This window comes from Podarcis pityusensis (assembly GCF_964106645.2).
Source record: "Podarcis pityusensis genome assembly, chromosome: 7".
In the NCBI taxonomy this organism is placed as follows: domain Eukaryota; kingdom Metazoa; phylum Chordata; class Lepidosauria; order Squamata; family Lacertidae; genus Podarcis; species Podarcis pityusensis.
Genome location: NC_138031.1, coordinates 46,349,348 through 46,373,979, shown reverse-complemented (window position 1 = coordinate 46,373,979; position 24,632 = coordinate 46,349,348). Strand labels below are relative to the sequence as shown.

At 37.5% G+C, this 24,632-nt stretch overlaps 1 protein-coding gene across 2 annotated transcripts in view; it reads left to right on the top strand.

The window, feature by feature from the left end:
- Positions 1–24,632, top strand: part of MIB1 (MIB E3 ubiquitin protein ligase 1) — a 41,642-nt gene that overhangs the window by 648 nt on the left and 16,362 nt on the right. For both annotated transcript variants that reach the window (XM_081013080.1, XM_081013079.1), the window contains exons 2-12: positions 2,417–2,588; positions 2,875–3,004; positions 6,266–6,370; positions 8,709–8,775; positions 9,479–9,683; positions 10,004–10,187; positions 11,268–11,412; positions 12,639–12,772; positions 13,664–13,771; positions 14,769–14,966; positions 16,741–16,892. In XM_081013080.1, coding sequence (XP_080869206.1) covers positions 2,417–2,588; positions 2,875–3,004; positions 6,266–6,370; positions 8,709–8,775; positions 9,479–9,683; positions 10,004–10,187; positions 11,268–11,412; positions 12,639–12,772; positions 13,664–13,771; positions 14,769–14,966; positions 16,741–16,892 — 1,600 coding nt within the window. The remainder of the gene's footprint in view (positions 1–2,416; positions 2,589–2,874; positions 3,005–6,265; positions 6,371–8,708; positions 8,776–9,478; positions 9,684–10,003; positions 10,188–11,267; positions 11,413–12,638; positions 12,773–13,663; positions 13,772–14,768; positions 14,967–16,740; positions 16,893–24,632) is intronic.

Here is a 24,632-nt window from a genome sequence, read left to right as displayed (position 1 = left end):
CCGCCCTCGGGCTCTTCACTGTGATGGAAACTCTGTTTCCTACAACACGACCCCCCCCCAAAAGCTGTGACGGGGGGGACGGACGGACGGGTGGGGATGCCACGCAGCGCAGAAGGGGCAACAAGCGCGACCCTGGGCTCGTTCTGCTAGGAAGTCAGCTTCATTGACTGCAGGTGGGCTTGCTCACAGGCCACAGAATGCGTAGACCTATTGCTTCTGTTGAGTATAGGCCCTTGGTACAAGTGTTTATTTATTGAATGCACAAATAAAATTTATATTTATAAAACTGCAATATGTACAGCGGGGACGACTGTCTTCTTGAAAATGGGGACCTACCTTATCGTTCGTTGCTGAAAGGAAGTCTTCATTTCCTTGCAACTTTTTTCTCAGTTGGTGGTGTTAGGTCTGGGATTTTATAGGGCGATCCTTGGCTGCTTTAATCAAAAGAGCCACCCCCCAGGTCTTTAGGGGTGCTTACTTCTAAGTAAGCGTGCGCTGGATTGTAGCCTTTGACTGTGATAACTTTGAAAGAGGAGTTCTTTGAAAGTGAATGCAGCTGCGTTGAGCATCTTCCTTCTAGCAGTAAACTTGCAAGTGAATGTTACTGGCAGATGTTCCTATTTTGACAGATACAAAGTGGTTTTTAGTGCCTGTGGTATAATTGACATTTTAAAACTGCTAACAAACTACATTCCTCTCAGTAAATAGTAACAAGCAAAACCAGGTGGTTTGTACATTTTCCTGCTCAATTTTTTAATTGAAATACTCTTAGCCTTTTTTCTCAGATTATGCATATTAACTAATAATGGAGCCCAATTCTATGTATATTTACTCTGAAGCCCCTATTGAACATAATGTGACTCCCAAGTAAATGTGCATAAGAGTGTAGTCTTTGTTATAGGGGATTCCACACTTGATGCATCCCATGCAAAGTGTAAAGGGCATGCATATGTGTATATTCATATTGCCTTGGGGGATTTTCAGTGCTGATTACAAACATCACCTAACATTTTATCAGTACTGTCACACTTGCCCATTAGGAAAGAAGTTGGGCAGAAAATAAAGTTTGTGCCTCGTGATGAGGGACAGATACTTTTCCATTGCTATATTTTTCTGTGAAAAGGTTAGCTAAAAGTTTTTAAAATTAATTTAATTGGTAGTGTAATTGGTAGTGTAATAAATGGATACTAAAATGGTATCAGACAAATTGGGCAGTTTCAGAATTGTAAATATACATGACAGTTGCTTTTTGGACATGCTAAAATGAGTATGTTAAGCATCCTTAGTAGTTTCATAAGTTTTTATTAACACTTAAGCAGTCCAAGGGAAGTCATTGCTGTTGAATTATATCTTTAAAATATGTGCAAGTATTTTAATAGAATTTCAAAATAGAGTTTTGAATAGTTTGAAAATTACATTTACAGTGGAATGTATACTTAGAAGTAAGCTTGTTGAGTTTGGTGGGACTTACTCTTAGATAAGTCTTGGGATTGCAACTGAGGCCAGGGATCCAAGATGGCCTCTGTATCTGACCAACACTCCCACACCTGTTGTCAGCCTTGATCTGCAACCTCCCTGAATGTTTTTGCCTGGCAGGGATGTACCTTTGGCCTGTGATAAATGTTTGGGGCTGCGATGTGTTGGGGGTATAGAGAGAGAACTGATTTTTGTGTGGCTGGAATGTAACTTGTACAAAGGTAAGACACTGGTTGCTTTTGTCCACCTTTGTTTCTGGTCCTGCCCATCACAGATGCATGGCTACTAGAAGGTTTGCTATGAGGGAATATGATCCTTGAGCTGAAGAAGTTTTCCCACCCTTGCTATACATACTTATCTGAGAGTACTTAATGCAGGCTTCCTCAAACTTGGCCCTCCAGATGTTTTGAGACTACAGTTCCCATCATCCCTGACCACTGGTCCTGCTAGCTAGGGATCATGGGAGTTGCAGGCCAAAAACATCAGGAGGGCTGAGTTTGAGGAAGCCTGACTTAATGCATACTTACCTGATCTCAGTGAGTTTTACTTCTGAGTAGACACGCTTGGGACTGCACTGTTAAAATGCTTTGTCCCCTTCCTTTCAAATAAATTCATTTCTAGCGATTAAAAACTTTCTGATATATTGTGATACCACATTTAGATAATATATTACTGTCTCCATTGTATCGTAGAGTAGCTAACATGGTGAGTGGTTTAATGCTATCTACATCTGAGAACATCTGAGTATTGGAGCCTTCAGTGACCAGCTGTGATGCTTTTTCAGCGTTCTTACTTACATGGAGTGGTGGTGGGGAAACCTTGGCTATTTAGCAAGCTGTTTTCTGTATGCATATGCTGTTGATGCATGTGCTCTTGTATATTGCATATGCTTGGATGTATGCATTTCAAAATACTGTTCTAACTCTATTCCTTTCCACAGGAATTAAACATGATGGAACAATGTGTGATACGTGTCGCCAACAACCAATAATTGGTATTCGATGGAAATGTGCAGAATGCACCAATTATGACTTATGCACTGTGTGTTATCATGGGGATAAACATCATCTTAGACATCGCTTTTACAGGATAACCACACCAGGAAGTGAAAGGTACGTTTTAAATGCTCATTTTCATTAAAATGCCTAATTATGAGACTGTATTAGATATAGAAGTGTCTTGTCACCACCTCAGATAACGAGATGTCCAATGTGTTGAAATTTAAGACATGTTAAAATTTATTTTTATTTAATTTCTATCCCATACATTCTTGCAAAGGAGCCCATGGTTTTAATCAAAACAGTTCCTTTTGATTCTTGAAAATTAAATATTTGCTATTGAACAACTAGTTTTTAATCTGATATTTCTTGTAACTTACCATTTGATATTAAATTTTAGGGTGTTGCTGGAGTCTCGCCGTAAATCAAAGAAAATCACTGCAAGAGGAATCTTCACAGGTGCCAGGGTGGTACGAGGAGTTGATTGGCAATGGGAAGATCAGGATGGCGGCAATGGACGTCGAGGCAAAGTAAGAGTTCAGAATATGACAACTCCCTTGTGCGCAGTTCAATATCTGGTTAGGTTTTTAATACAGGCCACAAAATAATTCTTCAGAATTGGTGGACCTGTTGCATTGATGCACCTGTGGGCATTTACAGATTCAAATGTATTCTTGGTGTCTGGGGGATTTTTCTGCTGAGGTATTTGACAATCCTGCTGAGGCCTTCATCCCCCTCTGGAAGAGGGGCTGTCAATAAATTTTACAGGTCAAGTTGCTAGTATCTGTACCAACTTGGATCTCATCATAGTAGCAGAGCCAAATATGGATATAGTGAGTGTACCATCTAGTCATGTTATAGTGATTACTTTTCCACCTTTACATGTCTAGATGATACCCTAGGTACACTGAGGACATGGACAGTCTACGTATATATTCTTGTATTCTTGATCCTATTCCCTCATAGTTAAGTAGAGCCCGTCCATGGACTACCTGGACCACAGAAGTGACTTATGCTTCTCTAAGGGAAATGCGGTAAATGAAGACATATTGAGACCCTTTGTGGGGGGGGGGGGGGGAGGACTGACTGACCCTTAACTACCATCCAGTTTCTAACTTGCCTTTAAACTTGCTATTGAAATGCTTGGTGGTTTTTCCAATTAGTACTGAATAATGCCAATTGCTTGAATCCATCCTAATATGTTTTTTGGCCTGGTCCCAAGAAAATATCTTTATTGTCCTTTGAGGGATAGATTTGGGTGTCTGGTATGTGTGTACCTACTGATTCTCCTGGATCAGCCTTGGTATTGTGTTTGGTTTGGCTTGCTGACTTGGAACTTGAGGACACTTGTGTTGCAGCCACTCTAGTCCTTTCTGGAAGGTTGATGCCAGAAGGCAGTGCTGGGGGAAGGCTGCTCTGCCCCATGGTTTTGGTGAGTAGAGTACTACAGGGTTCCTTTTTGTCCCTCAAGCTTTTTAACATCTATAGGAAGCCAGTGGGTGAGATCATCCAGAGGTTTGACCTGAAGTGCAGTTAAAGCCAGTAGCAGCTCCGCTTATACATTTCTACCAGATAATTCCAGGGAGGTGGTAGACACCCCAAGCCATTGTTAGGCAATACTGAAATAGATGGGGGTAAACAAATGGAAGCATAATCCAGACAAGGTAGAGGTGCTGTTAGTGGGGAATTCTATTGAACAGGAAAGAATTATGCTCCCTCTGACAGACCCAAGTTTTCAGCTTTTGGATTCTGGATCTGATGCTAACCCTAGATGCTCAGGTCATGTTGGTAGTCAGGAGTGTCTGCTAGTGGTTTAGGATGACTCTCCAGTTACAACCTTAAATGGAAAAACCAGCCTACATCAGCAGTGGTAACACTCAGATTGGATTAATGCAATAACCTTTAAGTCAGGTTGCCATTAACGCCAACCAGAAGCTTTATTTGGTTCAACATGTTGCTGCTAAGATGATGATAGGCGCAAGACCATTTAACACTATCTTACACCAGTTGCACTGGTTACCAGTTTGTTTCAAGGCTCAATTTAAGGTGCTGGCTTTTACTTTTTTCCTAACTGTGAAATGGTCTGGGACCCAGTTATTTAAGGCCCGTTTATGCTCATATGTACGGGACGCGGTTAGTGCTGTGGTCTAAACCACAGAGCTTAGGGCTTGCCGATCAGAAGGTTGGCAGTTCGTTGCTTGGTCCCTGCTCCAGCTAACCCTAGCAGTTCGAAAGCACGTCAGAGTGCAAGTAGATAAATAGGTACTGCTCCGGCGGGAAGGTAAACGGCATTTCTGTGCGCTGCTCTGGTTCACTAGAAGCGGCTTAGTCATGCTGGCCACATAACCCAGAAGCTGTACGCCGGCCCCCTCGGCCAATAAAGTGAGATGAGCGCCGCAACCCCAGAGTTGGTCTCGACTGGACCTAATGGTCAGGGGTCCCTTTACCTTTTATGCTCGTATGAACTTCTCCAACTGGATTTGGGATCTTCATTCTAGACTCTGACCTTTCACTAAATCAGACCTATTTGAGTACAGAAACTGCCTTTTTTGTAGTGGCAGCCAGATACATAATTTAGAACTGTACACTGGCTCACGCTGAATCCCAGACCAATTTGGGTTGACCTGGCATTTAGCTAGGACAGGTTGAGGCAGTCCCATGTTGGATTGTGCTTGCCCAGAGCATCCTGGGCCCATCCAAAGGGGGTGGGGGAGTCAAGGGGTTGAAGGAGATGCATACACCACTTACTCCCCATGATTGCATGTATAATTAGTGTTTTAAACCCTGATTAAAGTCAGCAAGTCTCTTGGTTATAGCTCTGGTCTAGATGTATGCTGGACTGAGGCTGCTTTGAAGTGCCAGATTGGGTCCTGAATCGGATCCGGGTATGTGTGCATGGGGTGTACACCTTCTTAATGAAATTCTCTTTGTGTTAAAGCCTCTCCTAAATAAAATCATGCTTATCTTGATATGCTAGGTTTTTAAGACAAATTAGCTGTTTTACATTTTGCTATGTTGTGAATTTATTGGTTGTCCAGTGTTTTTATATTTTGTGTAAGCTTACTTCACTAATGTTTAAATTGAAGGAAAGCTCCACTTTTGTTATATGGTTAAAAACATAAAATGGGGGTTTGTCTGTTAGCTGATTTTAGTTTGAAAATTAAGACTCTTCCTCTAAATGTGTGTAAATATTGAGGCATAACTTGGCTTGCTGCTTTGCTGATATGCAAGCATTCAGTCACCAACAGAGACCCTCCTGTGTGTTCCAAAATTTTCTAAGAGCAGAGAAGAGGGCTTTGGGGGGACAGTGCCCAGGCTTTGGAACTCCTTTCCCAGAGAGAGAGCCACCTTGGCCATTCCCTGATGCCATGTGAAGAGCTTCCTTTTTGAAAACCTTTGGCTGTTAAGGAGTTTATCTTTCCATTTTTTGGTCCTGCTTTGTGTATTTTTAAATAATGATGTTGTAGTTTTTTGGGGGTTTTCGTATTTTTATTTATATATTATAACTTTGTTTCTTGGCTGTCTTGAACTTTTTCAACAGGTAGGATATAAATGTCTTAAATTAGGACGCGGTAACCTTTTGCCTTCCATTCCTATCAGCCCTAGCAAGCACATCCCATGGTCAGAGATGATGGGAGTTGTTGTTCAGCAACATCTGGGAAGTCAAAGGTGCTGCACAACTGTTTTAAGCAAATGATTAATAAATGGAAGCATTCTTATCTATAGGTTGTGGATAAAGATTCTTTACTTTTTTGGCAACATACTCCCATTCCTCTTCTTTACTTTGCTAGGTCACTGAAATCCAAGACTGGAGTGCATCAAGTCCACACAGTGCAGCATATGTTTTATGGGACAATGGCGCTAAAAACCTTTACAGAGTTGGCTTTGAGGGCATGGTAAGGAGTAAAGCAATACAAAGAGTAAAATTGCTTCATGGGGGAATAGTAAAAACGGCTTGCGCTGTGCTATTATCTTCTTTTGTTACATCCTTCTGTCAGTTTGCATGCTATTAGCCACTTCATTGTTCCTACAGCTGTAGGGACAACTCATGCATATGCATAAGTCTGGTCTCAGTTCATTAAACATGCAAACTACTTACAACTTATGAGCTAGCTTCTATTCCAATCAGAGGCATTTAGTTTTGTAAATAAGATACTTATTTACAACAAAATAAATGAGAAAATTGCTGAAAAGAGTTTAGTTCCCTAATATAATGTTAATTTATTTACATCCTAGGCTGTAGTAAACATTTGGATAGTTTCATAGTATTTTAGCGCTCTTTGAAGTTTGACTAAATTTCAAGTTTTAGAAGTGAACTTCCCATGTGATTCCAATAATACTATAGAATCTTTGGCAAAACTGGGACAGTTTTTACTTTTCTCCAGTTTGACACAGTGCATTGTAGCAAACTGAGAAATACTATGTTTCAGCAGAATAAAGTAATGTGTTAAATGGGATTCATTAAACATGACCATACCTGCTATAATAGTATGTCAAATGTATTTCTTCACATTAGTGAAGTCATTATTCCCTTTTTTAAAATCTCAGTTTACTGTTAGTGCGTTTAGTAGTCTTAGTAGTTTGCACAAATATTGTCTAATCAAACTTCACCCCTCCTTTTCTATTTGGAAACAGTGATTTACTAATTTTCAGTTGTCCCTTACATGCGATTTATTTCGTATGCAGGAAAAGTTTCCTATATGCCAGTCCCAAAATTTTGTAACTAATGTGTAAATATGATTATACTTTTATTCCTGTTGTGTTGGCTGCTGTATTTAAATTCACCTTTCTCCTAAATTCTGAAGGAAATAGTTTTATTTTGAAACAATTGTTGCTGAATAGAAGGTATCATTTGAGTCTAGAATCCTCTTTTGGAAGGTTTTTTTTTTTGCTTCCTTCCTATTTAAGCAAAGACATGTCTAGCTATTGGAAGCAGCTTAGTCATTTGTTTTTCATGTACATTCTTTGATTCTTTCTGATCACACTGAATTGGTGAGAGGAGTGAAAAAAGAGCAGTGCATTTCAATGAATCCTTAGAGATATAGGGTCAGATTATACCAAGCATATTTGTAACATCACAGCGTGCTGTGTGAATGCATATGTGTTTTGTCTTGCAGTTGAGGTATTTTTTAAATAAATGTTCTGGTTCTGAGGTAATCTGTTAGCAGCCTTTCATTTTTTAGGATCATTCTGGTGTGTGTTCATATAACTTGGGGGATGACATATTCTTTTCATGATGCAATCTGCCAGTACCTCAAGTTTAGTACTTGGGACCTTTTTTTCTCAAGTAAGAAAAAGAAAGATTTTTGAACAGCACATGGCTGGCCTATACACCACCTGTTCCTTTGTTTACTCCTCTAGTTCCAGATGATACAGATTAGAAGACTCTTCCTGTTCGCTTCACACTTTAGTGTACATGCGTTGAATGACCTTTACCCAATGGGAATTGCTTCAGAGATAGCACCAGATGGCTGCTATTTGGATTAGGAATAGTGAAAGCAAGAGTTAGGGAAGAAGAAACATACTAGAATTTGCTGCTATCTACAGTATATTCAATAGTGATTACTTTTTAAAATAAGTTACTTATGTATCCTGTAAAGGATAAAATAGCATCCAGAATACTTCAGTGTGCTTGTTCAAAATTCTAGAAACCATAAATTTTGGTAAAACTATTTAACTACTGTGCATAGAAAGCTTATTTTCACTTTTAAAAATACAAGTTAAGCTTTTGCAGACTATTTTGGGAAACTTTAATACAACATGGTACTGTACTATTAGACTGGTGAAACAAAGGATGATAGTGTTGGACAAAGCCTTCTGTGAGTTGACTGATTGAGAGGGCACATGACATGAACAGGATTATTGATGAAAGCATTAATTTATTTTCATATATTTTATTCATAAAATATATCAGTGGTTTACAACAATACTACATAAAACCACACAAAAACGCCATATAAAATTTAAAATTACATCCAAATCAACAGGACTAGCATTTCCCTTTATAGCGCTCTTGAATTAGCACTTGAAACAGTATCTGTCACAAAGCACAGTCATCTATTTTTCAAATTTCCATAGGCCACAGAAGGAAGGTTACAACGTAAGGAAGCATGTTGCAAAAATGGTCTAGATACTCGATTACTACTGTGATACAAATTCTGGCTCAGTATTTAAGTATTCACATACTTAAAGCTAAAGATCTGTGTCTCTTTCTCTGCATTTGTTTTATTTTAGTCAGACCTTAAATGTGTTCAGGATGCGAAAGGAGGGTCCTTCTACAGAGACCACTGTCCTGTGCTTGGTGAGTTAAATGTAACATAATTTGAATTTTGCTCTGTGATTTATTTTGACTCAAGTCTTTGTGTCGTATCCAATACTGGAGCTCCAGTGATACAGTGGAATTCTGTGCGTGCGATGGAATGTCTCCTCTAGCTTCCCACAAATCCTCAAAAACAGTTATGAAGGGATGAGTGGACCCCCTTCCACAGATTTAGAGTTGGGATTGGGGTGAGGAGGAGAAACAGAAATCCCATTGTACCAGTGGAACCCTGCTAGTGCAGCATTCGATACAACCCTGTGTGTGTGCATAACCTAGTAGGGAATTGACACCACTAAAGGTAAAAATACTTTTTTGTCTAGTATTTATCATGGTTAACAATTCCTAGCTGTACGCTACTTCTGTTAGCTGTAATGGTGATACTATTATCTATATTGCTTAGTGAGTTGACTTCTACATACATTTCACCGTTGGCTGGTTACACTACCTCTTCTCCTTGCCCTGCTCCTTCCCAAATCTCCTCTGCAGGGTAGTGAGGAAGCTCCCAGATTTACTGGGTGCACAAGAGGGAGAAGGGGAGGGAATTCTGCTCTGCCAAGGTTAAATCATTGCACTACCAGAATGAGAACCTTAGCACTACAACGGATCCAGTTGGTAGTTTTGTTATTTGCGAGAGTGAATGAGGATTCCTAAACATTACCTTGTCTTTTTAAAATTCTAACTTTAGGTGAACAAAACGGTAACCGAAATCCTGGTGGACTGCAGATCGGTGATCTAGTAAACATTGATCTTGACTTGGAGATTGTTCAGTCTTTGCAGCATGGCCACGGAGGATGGACTGATGGAATGTTTGAAACTTTAACTACTACTGGCACAGTTTGTGGCATAGATGAAGATCATGACATTGTTGTTCAGTATCCAAGTGGCAATAGGTACATTCTGCCATTATTTCTTGCCTGGAATACTTAATGGGAGTCAGCCTTGAGAGTCAGTTATCAAATTGAATTAGCATGTGGGGCCAGTAATTTATTACAGAAATGTGACTACATCAGTCCGTTTCATTTTACTTTAAACATTTGAGGGATACTCTTAAACTACTAGATACAACCATGGAGACATATTGGAGTCTTGTAAAATCAACCAGTTGTAGACTGGCAGATGTGGGTTAAGATTGGTTAGTAATGTAGCTATACAGTTAATATAAACACTAAACACTTCATCATAATGTTTCATGGCCATTGATACTTTTCAGGTGGACTTTTAACCCTGCTGTTCTCACCAAAGCCAATGTTGTCCGAAGTGGAGATGCTGCTCAAGGTGCTGAAGGCGGTACTTCACAATTTCAAGTGGGTGATCTTGTCCAAGTTTGTTATGACCTAGAAAGAATTAAGCTGCTTCAAAGAGGACACGGCGAATGGGCTGAAGCAATGCTTCCTGTAAGTTTAAGCTAAGTCTGGTTTCTTCTAAATGAGGAACCGTTCAATGCTGAAGAGAAACCTTTCGTTTTTGTGCTCATAGTATGGTGCAAAAACCCTTATACATTCATGCTGTGGCAGTTGGGCAGAAATCTGTGCACCAGTACAGATGTTGGCTCATGTACACAATTGGCTGGTGTCAATTGTGCCATTGCATCAGTGTCAGGATGCTGGTGTCCACTCATGTCTTGTGGTGCTGGTATAGAAATTCCTAGTATAATGCTATAATTCTGTCTCTTAATGCTTGGAAATAGAAGAATTTGATAGTGAAATGTTAGTCTTGATACTTCATTAAATCAACATGTGAAGAAGACTTGTCATTTCCCTCTTTCAGGACAATTGTTCTAGTTGTTCTTTTACAACCACAGCTTATCCCAGAAAATAATTAATTTCTGTTAACAACACCTTCAATGAGATTTTATGGATATTTGTGATACCCTTTGAAATAAAAGTGTGGCAGGTCTTTTTCCTATGCAAATTGAGACCACCAGCCCCATATAATTAGCGCAATGGAAGGAGAATACAGTATGTGTCTTCTGCTGGATGTATTTTCAAGCTATTTACTTACATTTGCCATTGTGATGCGAGTAAGGGACAAGTTGGTGGAAAAGCATGTCCTTTCTTCACATTTCTAGCTTTCATCTTTGCCTATTGTTACGATTCAAGCAATAGTGGTGCCTTTTCCCACATGGTGCCATCAAAGTTTTGAACTATAACTCCCATCAGCCGCAAACAGCATGGCCAGTAGTCAGGGATGATGGGAGTTGTAGGGGTTTTTTTGTTTTTGTTTTAAAAACTCGGTTTCAATTAATTTCATGTGTCTACTACCCTAAGTTAGTCATGTTCATTAATTTCAGTGCATCTACTCTGAGTTCGGCTTGCATTAGATACAACTCATAGTCCAAACCTTCTGGAAGACAGTAGACTGGGGGAGGCTAGGGTATATACAGCTTGATTGAAAATATAGTATGGGATGTGACAATCTGTACTTACAAAGCTGTAACATAATAAATGTGTTTGACTGTCTTGTCTTCAATGTAGACTTTAGGTAAAGTTGGAAGGGTCCAGCAGATCTATTCAGATAGTGACTTAAAAGTAGAGGTTTGTGGAACTTCTTGGACATACAATCCAGCTGCTGTGTCAAAGGTAGCATCAGCAGGCTCCGCTATAAGCAATGCATCTGGGGGTAAGTTAGAAAGTTAGTGTCTACAAGATGTGAAATTATTAAAGGTGTGTTACCTAAGAGAAAAATATTTAGTGAAAGTACTACATTAACTTTCAGGGAAATAAAATTTTCTTAATGTAAAACAGTTCTGTCAATTATTCTGTTTCCAGAGGAGAGTGGAAGGATAATTGGGTACTTTTACTTTATACATGAATTGATTTTAGAAGATACTTTTGTTGTATGGTGTTCTAAATTGCTTCAGAAGAATAAAAAAGCAGGTTGTGGATATAAATAACATGCCTCCTTAGAAAAAGCCCTATTGAAGTCAGTGGGATTTACTTCCAGGTAATCGTTTGTAGGACTGCAACCTTACTAGGTCAGATGCAGCTAAAATGTTCCATCAGTCATAATCACTAGACAGTCCACAAGATGGTGCAAGAAAGCTTGTAGGCATTTTCAGTGGAAGTAATTCCTTGCATGTTCTCAGTCAGGCTAATTGAAGGCCAACAAACTGAAATTTAATCCTGGTAAGACAAATTCTGTGGGTGAACCACTGGCAGCTCAGACAAGTCAGGTGCCATTTCATGTCTCAGCTGCCCTCAGCTACACACCTATTTCTAAACTCTCACAGTCTGCTCAACTTTAGGTTCCTTTAGAACTTTCCTTTTCTTTTCTTTGGGGAGTAGAAGTGAATGTTGTCCATAGAAAAGAATAGAGAAATCCATAATTTTAGAGTTAAGTGGGAGGAAACATACTGTGCTGCTGTCCAGCCACACCTATAGGTAGGAGCCAAAGGCACAATTTTCTGCCTTTGCCATTCATTCTGAGCACTCAATGAAATGAGTGTTTTCTTATCTCTATTTCCTCAACATTCTGTAAGACATGGAATCTCATAGGGCTATATGCATTTTTAAATGTACAGTCCTATAGTTCTGTACGAATATGAATACCCTCAATATGTAGAAGTGCTGCTGTATTGTTTGCTGGCCATGTTTTAGTTCTAAATGGGTAGGCACTTGACTCACCCAAGTTCACTATTGGAGGGAATGATTCTTAATATTTAAGTTATGAACTGATGGATCTGTTTTTGCTGCTATTTTTCTGGAGCAAATTGCAACATTGTTTTAGATTTGTTTGGTTTACGTAAGAGTGTTTTTGAGTTATAAATACATTGAAGTTCATTCAAGTGCAACACAACATTCAGATATTGTGATTTGTATTAAAATAAATTGTTATAATATTCACAGAGCGGTTGTCCCAGTTATTGAAGAAACTGTTTGAAACTCAAGAATCTGGGGATCTTAATGAAGAGCTGGTTAAAGCAGCTGCTAATGGAGATGTAGCCAAAGTGGAAGATTTGCTTAAGAGACCAGATGTGGATGTGGGTACTTTATGTTTTAACTGCTAATGCAAAAAGATACTTCCAATTCCTTTCTAGGTTTGTTTTTTTTAATGGCACTTCTCAATGGTCAAAACAAAGATAGGCCTTCCTTTCATGATCTTTGCAGCTAGAGCTATAATGGCATTGAGTGAAAGGAAGAAGTTTAATTGTACAGTGCTTAAAAGGGAAAATCAGTCCAACTCTGGTGTTCTTCAGCTTGTTGCTTTCGTTAGATACCTGTACACTGTATTGTTGTCAAAAGCTTTTTTATGTTGTTTCAACTTACCCAGAAGAGGAAGCTTTATCCTGAAATATTTGTTATAATTATCCCTTCAAGTAGCTAGGATTTGGGTGGAATGCCCTGGTTCATCCAAGAGAAGAAATAGGGAGTGATGACATGTAGCCTTCACCTGATTGTATTGCTTTGGATTTCCCTGTATCTTGGGATCTGCAGATACACTGATATACATTTAAAATGTCTTGAAAAAGTAGTTATATTGGTACTGTTTTAATAGATAATAATTTGTCAGAATTTGATCCGAGCTAGCCAAATGACTTTAAGGATGATCATTGACACCCCATTCCATAATCCTTTGGAATTTTAATTTAAATCTTAAATTCTTTAGTAGATTTAAAGGTCTTTATAGTGGATTACTTTAGCTAAGCTGGTAAGTGAAAGAGATACTGGAATTTGAAGAGACAATTCATCAAATGACAAGTATTAAAATGTGTTCAATATATTTTTTGTAAAGTATGTTAGATTAGTTACCTGTCATTCAATATTGAATTTGTTCTCTAGATAGTTTGGTGCAGTTCTTGAGCATATGTACATATAATAAATGTATGCTGTATTTGTAAGCTGCCTTGACTTGATTTATCATGTATTTCCAGGTGAATGGGCAGTGTGCAGGACACACAGCTATGCAAGCTGCTAGTCAGAATGGGCATGTTGATATTTTGAAATTGCTTCTGAAGCAGAATGTGGATGTAGAAGCTGAGGTATTTAAATCTTTGCCAACTAAATGCTACGAATAGAATGTTACATAATGATTTTAAACTTTCAGATTCGTCATTTATAAATGTTTCTGGCTAAGGAATATTTTTACTTTTTATGACTCCTTCTTTTATTGCAATCTGTTTAATTTGATTGTTTCCGGTCTTTTTAAGCAAAAACACCATAGCCTTGAGGCATCTTAAAAGACTAACAGACATATTAATAAACTTTTGTGGACTATTGTCCACTTCATCTGATGTATTCAATATTATCCTATTATCCTGAGTTGCAGGTATGTACATATATGCCTGTACCTTGGGGAGAGAATTGTAAACAGTGAGGTCAGAAGGAAATGAAATGCAGAAAAATACAAATTGTGATAATTACATAGTTTAACAGTGGCCATTCAAGAGATGAGACATCCATATTGTGATAGGGACCGCACTTTCAAGTGAAGAGGCACGAAACCTGTGTCCTGCAGCTTGTGCTACCCTACTAAACTGTAGAATTCTGCCCTAGTCTTTGCATTGTAGCTTCACTAGACTATTACATGGAATAGTTGTACATTTTAACAGCAAAATAACTGGTGTGATGCATAAGTAGTGCAATTTGTGTTGTTTACATCTTGCCAAAATGTCACATGGACTGTACTTTATACAGTATTCTCATTTATTCTTTCTCTGTTAGGATAATTGTGATGTTTTATGCCATTGCAGCATTTTGCTTTGTGGCTATTTATTTATTTAATATTTATAAACCTCTCTTTCAGAAGAAATATATAGGCAGCATACAACCTGTACGATATAATAAAAACAGTAAAAGTATCCATAAAACATAAATAAAATATCAGTAGATATTGGTTGGTTCAGTAACGAAATTCATGTTGTGAAGACCTGTATAAGACAGTTTTGCTATTGGTATAGAAAGTGCTTAATCATGAGCCAGAGTTATTGTCCAGTGCAAGAGTAATATGACTAATTCCACTGAATGTTGATCATTTAGGACAAAGATGGAGACAGGGCTGTTCACCATGCAGCTTTTGGTGATGAAGGAGCTGTAATAGAAGTTTTGCACCGAGGCAGTGCAGATCTCAATGCTCGCAATAAACGTAGACAGACACCACTTCATATTGCTGTTAATAAAGGTCATCTCCAAGTAGTAAAGACATTACTGGACTTTGGTTGCCACCCCAGCCTCCAGGTAATTTAAGCTCCTGTTTATTATTTGTTTTGATACAATAAAATGTATGTAAACGTGGAGTTTTTGAATGTACATAAATAACATTAAAGTTATAAAATGGGATCTGCCTCCAAATTTCCATATAATTGTTGGATTTGAGCAGTTTTTCTTGCTGTATACATTGATATGTATATGGAAATATATGCAATTATGACCTTAAACATGCATTATAACATTGATCTATGCAATCATAACCTTGATTTGTTGCTATTATTTCTTCGATTTGACTTGAACATGTTACTATCAGTTCAGTTGTTGATCTTCTGTGGTGTTTAATAGTTTAGATCATAGACAGACAACTTTTGTAATCTCGGGGATCTTCTGCTATTGATTGAAACAGTATGTCTCAAATTTCAATGAAGTTGGTTTCCTCTGATAGTAAGGGCTTCATCATTAATAGAGTGCATGTATATTCAGTGATAGCATGGTGTGTTGATGTATTACATTGCAAGATGTTATCTAGAGATCTGGAGTGCAATGGTGCAATCTGGAGTGCAATCATATTGGTATACTGATGGCACCCAACGCTCTCCCATCAGATGCCAGGAAGGCAGTGGAAACTCTTAGTCAATGTTGAGAGGCTGTAATGAACTGGATGAGGGTGAACAAGCTGATCTGGAAATGGGTGTTCAACCTCTTCTGAATGGGATAGGTATCACCTTATCAGGTTTACAGTCTGGGAACACTTCCATACACAGCTATGCTCCTGCGGCTAGTAGCGAAGCATTCTTTGGTATATGCTTTGGTTATGTCGACATTGGACTATTTCAACACACTATACAAGAGGTGTCCTTTAAATAGTGTGTGGAAACTACACCTAGTATTTACAGATACTACAGATACAATTTCCAAACAAATGACAAAATAACTATTGGAATTCCTCAAACATGATGGAAATGTATTAGACATTTTCATCATACCTGGTGTTCTTTTAATATATGGTTGGTCTCTACTTACATTTTTTATATACAGTGGAACCTTGGTTCTTGAACTGCCTAGTTGACGAACAAATTGGCTCCCAAACACTGCAAACTTGGAAGTAAGTGCTTTGGTTTGTAAACCAAATGTCCGACACAGCTTCCACCTGAGTGCTTTTGAGTGCAGCCAATCAAAAGCCACGCCTTGGTTTTCGAATGGTTTCAAGAGTCGAATTGACTCCCGGAACAGATTAAGTTTGAGAACCAAGGTTCCACTGTAATACATGTTGCTATTCAGATGAACCTTACAAAGCGGTTTACATAGAAACAGTAAGCATAAATTAAAATTGTAGAATGAAGCAGCAAAAAGAAGCTACAAAGGGGAAAAGTTATATTGAAAGTTGTATTTCTCCTCCCCTCAGGTCAAGATAGGTATTGAGTAGCCTACTGGAATAGTTTAGGAGAAGTCAGGACCACTTCAGCTGAAATATAGGGAGCTAGATGCTAGATGATGGACTGCTCTCCAGTCTTTTCTATCTTTTCCTCCTCCACTCAGGGCATGATAGTCCTTAGATAGCCCAGTGGTGGTTATTGGAGTGGGGAAAGCAACCTCAGCTGAAACATGGGGAGCCCTCTTAAAAGATCATAGTATTTTATCAAAAGTCACATTTTGCATTGATCAAGTTAACATTCATGTTTTTATATTCTGCATAGATGTAATCTTTATATAACACAAAATACTAAATGAAACTTTTGCATCAGACGTTTTCTCTGCAAATATGCAGTATAAGCAGGAATTAACTAATGCCTATTTTTAGGATTCTGAGGGCGACACACCCCTTCATGATGCAATAAGTAAAAAACGTGATGACATCTTGGCTGTACTTTTAGAAGCTGGAGCAGATGTTACTATTACAAATAACAATGGATTTAATGCTCTCCATCATGCTGCACTAAGAGGAAATCCAAGGTACAGTAAACATTTGTTAGTTCCTAAAGTTCATCAAGGAAAAAAAATAGATTTCATTGTGGGAAAGACTATACATTTGTTCAGATGCAAGTTTCATTTGTACATTATGGCTTTTCTGTTGCTAAGTGGTTTAAAGGTTCTCAGCAGCCCAAGTGAGCATTGCAGAACTGGTTTCGGGAGTCGAATGGACTCCTGGAATGAATTAAGTTCGAGAACCAAGGTTCCACTGTAATATATGCTGCTATTCAGACACAATTCAGGGCCTGTGTACACATGTGCAGTTTATATTATGACATGTTTCATGTGTAACTGCATTTGTATTTCCATCCCACCTCAATCCTTTATTTTTATCCTGTGTTGTTAACTCCTGCCCATATTTATCTGATTGCCACCATAATTCCTTCTTTTTGGACTCTGATAATAGCCATCATGTGGGGCTGTTTAGGCTACCAGTACATGGCTATAACATATTATTGTGTTGAGAATGAAATTGTATTCTCATTGCTTAAAAATTCAGGTAACTGAATAGGTAAAGAAGTGATACATTTGAGGTATGCTGATAGAAACCATGAAGAGGATTGATATAGAAGAGCTTTGGAATGAAATAGCTAGTAACTAATGTATCAAAACCATGACACTGGTCCTCAAAGTTAGAAATAAAAGCACATTTCCCAAGTATTAGAGTTGCATAAGAAAATGCTTCCCAGCACCTCAATCCTCCACTACTCTCTGCTGCCATAATTCTGCAGCTCTCAGAAGGCTGTAGGTGCACTGTCATTTACAGTGCCACCTGTTGGTAGATGCCACTGCAAACTAGTGTGAAGACAGCCTAAGAAAAATATATACTAGAAGAGATTATATGGGATCTGCACTGTGCAAAACAGCATTTGGAAACTTTTATAGCTTTGGGTGGCCTGCTGCCCTGCTCTTGAGCAGGAGATTCTATGCCCCTATATGGTGGCTGGTGATAGAACTACAAAGAGACCTTCCTCTGCATATCTTAAGGTCAGTAAGGATGGAGGTTGGCAGAAAGAAAGGCCCTTAAAGAAAGGCTTTAAACACTAATATGAGCACCTTGAATTGGGCGCCTGTAAATTAACTGGCAGCCACTACAGCAGTTTTAAAACAGAGGTTATAAGATAGAATCCCAGTCAGTAATCTGCTGCATTTTGGACCTATTGAAGTTTCTGAATTGTCTTCAAGGACAGCCCCAAATTGAGTGCATTGCAATAGTCCACAAGTTACTGTAGCTAAATAATTACACTAGCAAGATCCTTATATCATTAGTTATGTATTCACTGAGTTTTATGCACATTGACCCTGTAAAAATGTCATGCTTCCATTATGGGCCCAGAGTTGGGATAGTTGGACCCAGTGGGCAAGAAATAATTCAGGACATTTTGCTTGGCATAGACAATCTCTGCATCTGTGTGGTGCGGCCCTCATTTTTTATTTAAAAAATATTAGCCATTTGTGTATGACCTGTGTATGTGTGTGTGTGCTACTGTTCAGAGAAAATGAAAGCAATGTTTTAACTACGTTGTAAATGTATTGTTTCTTTGCTGCACAAACTCACAACAATGTATTTCAATAGAAACAATTAGTTCATCTCTCCCATTCTAATTTGGGTCCTATAATTGTATCCTAAACGGTGATGTTTAAATAAATGCCAGGATCCTGGCATTTAATATTTTTCTATAAATCTTAGCATTTCTTAGAAGTATAGCTTCACTTTGCATGCTGGTTCCTGGAGAAGAGATTGTAGCTGCTTTGCTCCTCCTCTGGTTTTCTTTCTGCTGTGAATTTAGGCATGGTTTGGCTTAGCTCCAGACAAGTCATGAGCTGTAACAAAGTTTATTGAAGGTTTGCAGCTTGTGATTGTCAAGAAAGAGAAACCATGAGCCTGGTTTCAGATGACATGTTAAACCAAACCACATTTTAGTTCACAGCACCAGCATGACTGGATAGAGAAGCAAAGCAGCTGCACTCTTCGCTTCATGTGCTAAGTCATAGTCTGTCGTAGTATTATGTGCAAACCAGGTCATAGTTAATTTAAAAGTGAATGCTCTTCATGTCTGCTCAGAACTTAAACTCATTAAGCTCAATGGGATTTATTTCCAGAAAGATGTACTTAAGTTTACAGTGTACTTAAGTTTGCTTAATTTGTTCCCGTTGCTTACACAATTACTTTTTATCTGGACACCGATTGCTTTCCCAAAGCTTTAGTAAAAGCTATTGTATAGCTATTGTATAACTATAAAATTAGACTGCTTGCAATGCTTTCCCCTACTCTTCTTTGAATTTATTAACAAGCTTATCAACTCAGTCTTAGATCCTACTGCTTCAGCCCTGGAGCAATGCCATTAGTTACTTTCTCCAAACTATGACTTGATCTATAATAGTTGCATGTTAACCGTATCGGTTTGACCTAATTTAATAGGATAGTTTTTGACCCCATAATGCCCTTGTAAAAGAGTACTGCTATCACAGATTCATCTCATCTTAAGCTTTTATAGTAGTGCTAGTGGTGCTTGATATCTGTATTGGCCCTTTGGTGTTGAAAAAACACTCTAGCTTCATTTTCATCTTTGTTAATTTTTGTAGAACACAATAGAAAAGAGGTCTTAGTGAATGCTTGCTACTCTTTAAACTTAATTTGAGTTGTACAAAGATAGTATTAAAATAGAGGAATTGTAGCACAAATATATTTACATGTATTTTGCATTTATTTTATAAGAGCTGACATACATTTACTCTGTTTTTAAAAAACAAACCAGTGACATAAAGCAAGAGGACCTGTTAACCTCAAATTCATATTGATATACAATAAGAATGTGCGGATGAGACACAATTTCCAATATTGTGGATTTTGGTTTGGAAGGGAGGTCCCTACTATAAGTTTGCCAGGAATAGATGCTGGTGGTCAGTTTTTGATAGTTTGTTTGCATTCATGTGCTTGACTGCTTTTAAAAAGCCTTCTTTTTCTTGAATATTTTCTTATTTCCATTATTAACATATCTTGTTGATGAAAGCATTTGTCCTGTAGTGATCAATACATAGCTACAGCTGGTTGAAGGGGACCAAATCCATTAAACAAGTGATTTGGTTCCATTTTACCAGCTTTAGCAAAGCATTGAAGTTTAAGAGGCATACAATTGTTTCCATGTTGTGTTCATTAAAGTGTTATTGTGTGAATACAAGTTCTGTATGCAGTATATATTCCTTTTTAAATTTACAATTCAAAAAGTTCAAAAAAGTGAAACTCCAAATGTTAAACAATAGGAGAAAACATTTTCGTGGCTTGCAATAGTTGGTTTTGTTCTCTTTGTATGCTTTTTGTGATCGTAACTTCTAATCATAATAGAAGATTCATAAAAGAAGATTTTAAGTCATGGCCTTAAAACTGAATGTTCTCGTGAATGTTGAACTATTTAATACTAGTAATGTGTTTCTCTTGGCTATCGGGTATCATATTTATCTCCCAAGGGGATTACTTCAGTTAAAGAGAATACTATTTTTATATTAGTTTGCTACTGCCACATTTAATTACAGCAGCTGTTGACAGAGAACTGATTATGGGAAGGTGAAGAGGGAGCAATGTTAGCTTGCGAGTGGTGCTCGACAAATGCTTCTATAGTTGTACTTTGGAACAACCTTGGTTCATATTTCTGTGTTCTATAAGGCCTTTTCTGTAGTAATGTTTATTCAGTCTAGAACATCTGTGTGTGTGTGTGTGTGTGTGTGTGTGTGTGTTTGTGTTTTACATAAACAGTTCTTACCTCTCCTGTTGTTTCAATTATCATAATACATAACCCTTGATATCAGAGTTAAAAGTGCATATACTTTTGATTTTGAAGAAATGTCAGTACATGCAGTAAATCAATATGATATTTAAAGGCTTACACTGAGGCAATTGAAAGGAAGAGTAATATTCAACTTATATATTAATAATGCATACATTAAATGTATCCTGCCAGTTTTGTTGCAAAGTGCCCTGGTGGTGATGAGATTTCTGTAAATATGCACTCATTCCTTGTTATTAAATATAGAAATGGCACATATTTGGCTTAAACCTTGAGCAGCAATAAAACTGGTATCTATTTTTATCAGTTATATGGAAACTGTTGTACAGGTCCAGCTGCTCGAGTGTTCTTTTGGATGGCAATAGTTTCATGTACTGGCTATATCAGGATAAAAAGTGACCATGGAAAGAAGCATGGAAGCATTTGATAATGTCAGCATCTGCTATCCTTGTCAGTCAAATGGTTGAGATGTTTGAGTTACAACTGTGTCAGCAGATATCCAGAGTTCAGCTTGTGCTTAGCTAGAATTCAACAGCTGACCTAAGTGATGGGGATGACATTATAGTGTGGCTATGCTCTAAGAGAAACAAGACTTTACCGAGTTCTATGTGATTTTTATCTAAGGTTTGTTTTGCTGCTTGTTTACAATACTGGTGCAGGAAAAGGTGCAAAGTCTGACTCATGTTAATGCTCAATTTTAAGAATGTGAGCCTTCAAAAGTTAATCTTTAATTTGTTGCTTAGGTGCCCTATTTCTAGAAATGAGCAGTGCTTCATAGATATAAGCAAGGTTTGATTCCTTTGCTGCTAGTGAATTCTGCTCTTAGATTATAAATTAGTTGATTGTAGTATTAGTTATAATACCAGTGTTGCTTTACAAACTATCTTTAAATATTGGTTGCTGGTTAAAACAAAATGTGCTTGCAACATTCACAAAAACCATAACTTTATATTTCAAATCTACATAATAAGAAACATTCACATCTTTAATATATTTGAAAACTTTTGATATTTTTAACATTACTCCATTTAGTAACAGCTAGAATTTGGTTTTGAGAATCTGTACTACTTATGAATTGTTTGATATATGAAATGTTAATATGAGCTGAATTAATATATGTATTATGAATGTTTATTCAGCTCTTGTTTTTTCAGTTTTTACTTGCTTCTTGCAAGTAATAGTTTAGGGGTAGAGCAAGCATTTCATTTCTTAACTCTTAATCAGAAAACCTGTTTAACAAATAACAAGGTAATTTCATATTTTGAGGTTCAAATTTTCCCTCATGATATTCAGATTTAATCTACCATCTTTAAATTTCTCAAAACTTTAATTAGCATTCTTCTGATTTTTGAAAACAAGCCTTTGGGAACTAAAGACATATGGTTGCTGACATATGAAAGCTTTACACATGAAATGAATGAGAATTTAGAGATGGCTGCTTGCAAGTATATGGTGCCTTATGGCTTAGATGTCATTGTGCCATAATATCAAATCCACTTACCCTGAGTTTTCAGCTAAATGAAAAAAAAAAAAGGTTATGACCCTCAATTGATTAGTAGTGATATTCTCACACCTACATGCTTACACAAGTGTCATGTTTTTATTGTTTATTCTAGTGATGTTGATTTTATTTTCTTAGGATAGATTTAGGATAGAAAATGAAGTGTCTGCTGCTACAACCAATATTACTCTGGCAATGAAGATACATGCAACACTTAGACAAATGTTAATGTTTCACAAATTGTACTACTATTCACCTGATCCTTTCACCCAAATACGACTAAAGTGGATTCCTCATTCTTTGATCAGCTTAGTTCAGTTTTCTTTTAGTTGTAGTTCATACCTGCCAAAAATACATACTTCTTTACATTCCATAATATTGTATTTGCATATGGGTACATAAAGAAGTATGTGCTCTGAACAGGTTTTAACAGCTGCTAATTGCCAGTTGAAACTGAAAACATTTTTTCTTTATCCTAAAGTGCAAAATAATTGTTCCCAATTAATTTCAGGAACTGGTTTTTGTTTTAATCTGCTGGTGAAGCTAAAATTCACAGTGTAGTTTACCTGCACAGTAGTTTAAAGCATATTAAAAGTCATTGTTTGTCTATGAGGATTTCAGGTACTTGTCTGGAATTCTGTTTCTTCTTACTGTCAATTAAGCTTGCATATGAAGAATAATGTGCCTTCATCAAAAGTTGGCTGTACCAATTATATCCATGAAATGGGATGTTGTACTCCACTTTGAGCTTGGTTTGTTGGCTGTCTGCATCCATATTTAATTCTGTTCATTCTAGAAGCTGACGGCAATTATCCAAATAAAATGGAAATGATTTTCTTTGTAAAAATCCCAATTCTAGTAATTTGTTGTAGTTCCCACAATTTTTTTATCGAGTTATTGAAGATGATGCTGAGTACAAAATTCAAAGCGGGTGACGGGAAATCTTCTAAATGTTAGGATTTGGCCTATAGTTGGCTCTAGTTCACGGATTGTGAGCTGGTCCATACTGAACATTTATGAAATAGTTAAGTTCATGCAATAGTTCCTATATTTGCAATGCAGAGTCATTTGCCAGCTTACTACATTTACTATATCAGATATATTGCAATATTTAGCTATCTAATTAATTCCATCTCTTTCTATTGAATCTCTTAGTGTGGCATAGAAATTACAAGATCAGGTGGCAAAAACCTATAAAATTTGTTTGTGGGGTCAGCTATTTTTTAAGAGGTGAAATGTACAAATAACAGTTTTGAAAGATGCTTAATTGCATTTGTGACATTGATTCGTGATCTGAACAAGGAAATAGGTTCTCATAAGTATTAATTTAGAGAAAAGCTTGAGTAAAACATCTAAATGGTAGTCAGGCAAGAGAAAAACCATGTATGTTCAATTTCTGCAGCCCATGACAAAAAGCTAGTGCAGCTGATAGAGAGCAAATCAGAGCCTAGCAGTAGCTAGCACAGTACTACAAGGAGGAACAGCAATGCAGCATAAGAATTATAACTTGCTTGTTTTCAGATTTGAACTGGATTGTAATCATGCTTAAGAATAAAATACCTTTCATGTTCTCTCTTGGTAAAAGTGTTGTGCAGTTAATGCATTGCCATCCTTTTTCCTTACTATAATAAAATGGTCACAAAATGCTAGCTAGATGTGGTTTGAAAGGGAGAACGAAGTGATGCATTTCTCTAAAATTAATACTTTTAGAAATTGCTTAGATAGCAATGGATGCAATGTTCTAAAATACAGCTCAGACAAGATTGCTTGTCAAACAGGTACCTGTCTATGGTTTTTAGGTTAAATAGGATTTTTCCAAATTTACTCTTTACAGATGCTTGATACTTAAACACACTGGCAATAAGTGTTACATACAATAGAGATTAACAAAAACAATCTATTAAATGATACATGCAGACAGGAATCCTTTAAACATGTGGAATAATTTAGGACTTCTAATGCTCTGTTACCTGTAAGCTTATCATGCAGCATTTGCAGTTGGAAGAGAGGTAGTGACCTAGAGAGAGACATCAGCAGCAGCCATCTCATCTTGAGTGTTCACTCTATTCGCTGATTCAGCTCTTCGTTATGTGGGAGGGGGAGCAGTGAGAAGGTGAAAGTGAATACATATTTCACTTTCTAAAATAGTTACATCTAAAACGTAAACAGGAATTTTAATAGGTATCTGCTATGTGGATGCGTGGAAACAAGTTCCTTGTGGCTGCAAGACTGAAAGTAAAATATCCAGGGTAAGGCTGCTAGGAAACCCAAAGCAGGACAAAGTCTTCTTGTTTGTCAGTTGAAAACAATGAAAAAAATGTTCACGAAATCTTAAAAATTAAGCATGCACCTGCACCACCCCCCCCCCCATAAAGTATTTCCCCCTTCCTTCACTTCAGATGTTGTGCTTCGTCTCTCTTCTTCCTTGGGTTTTAG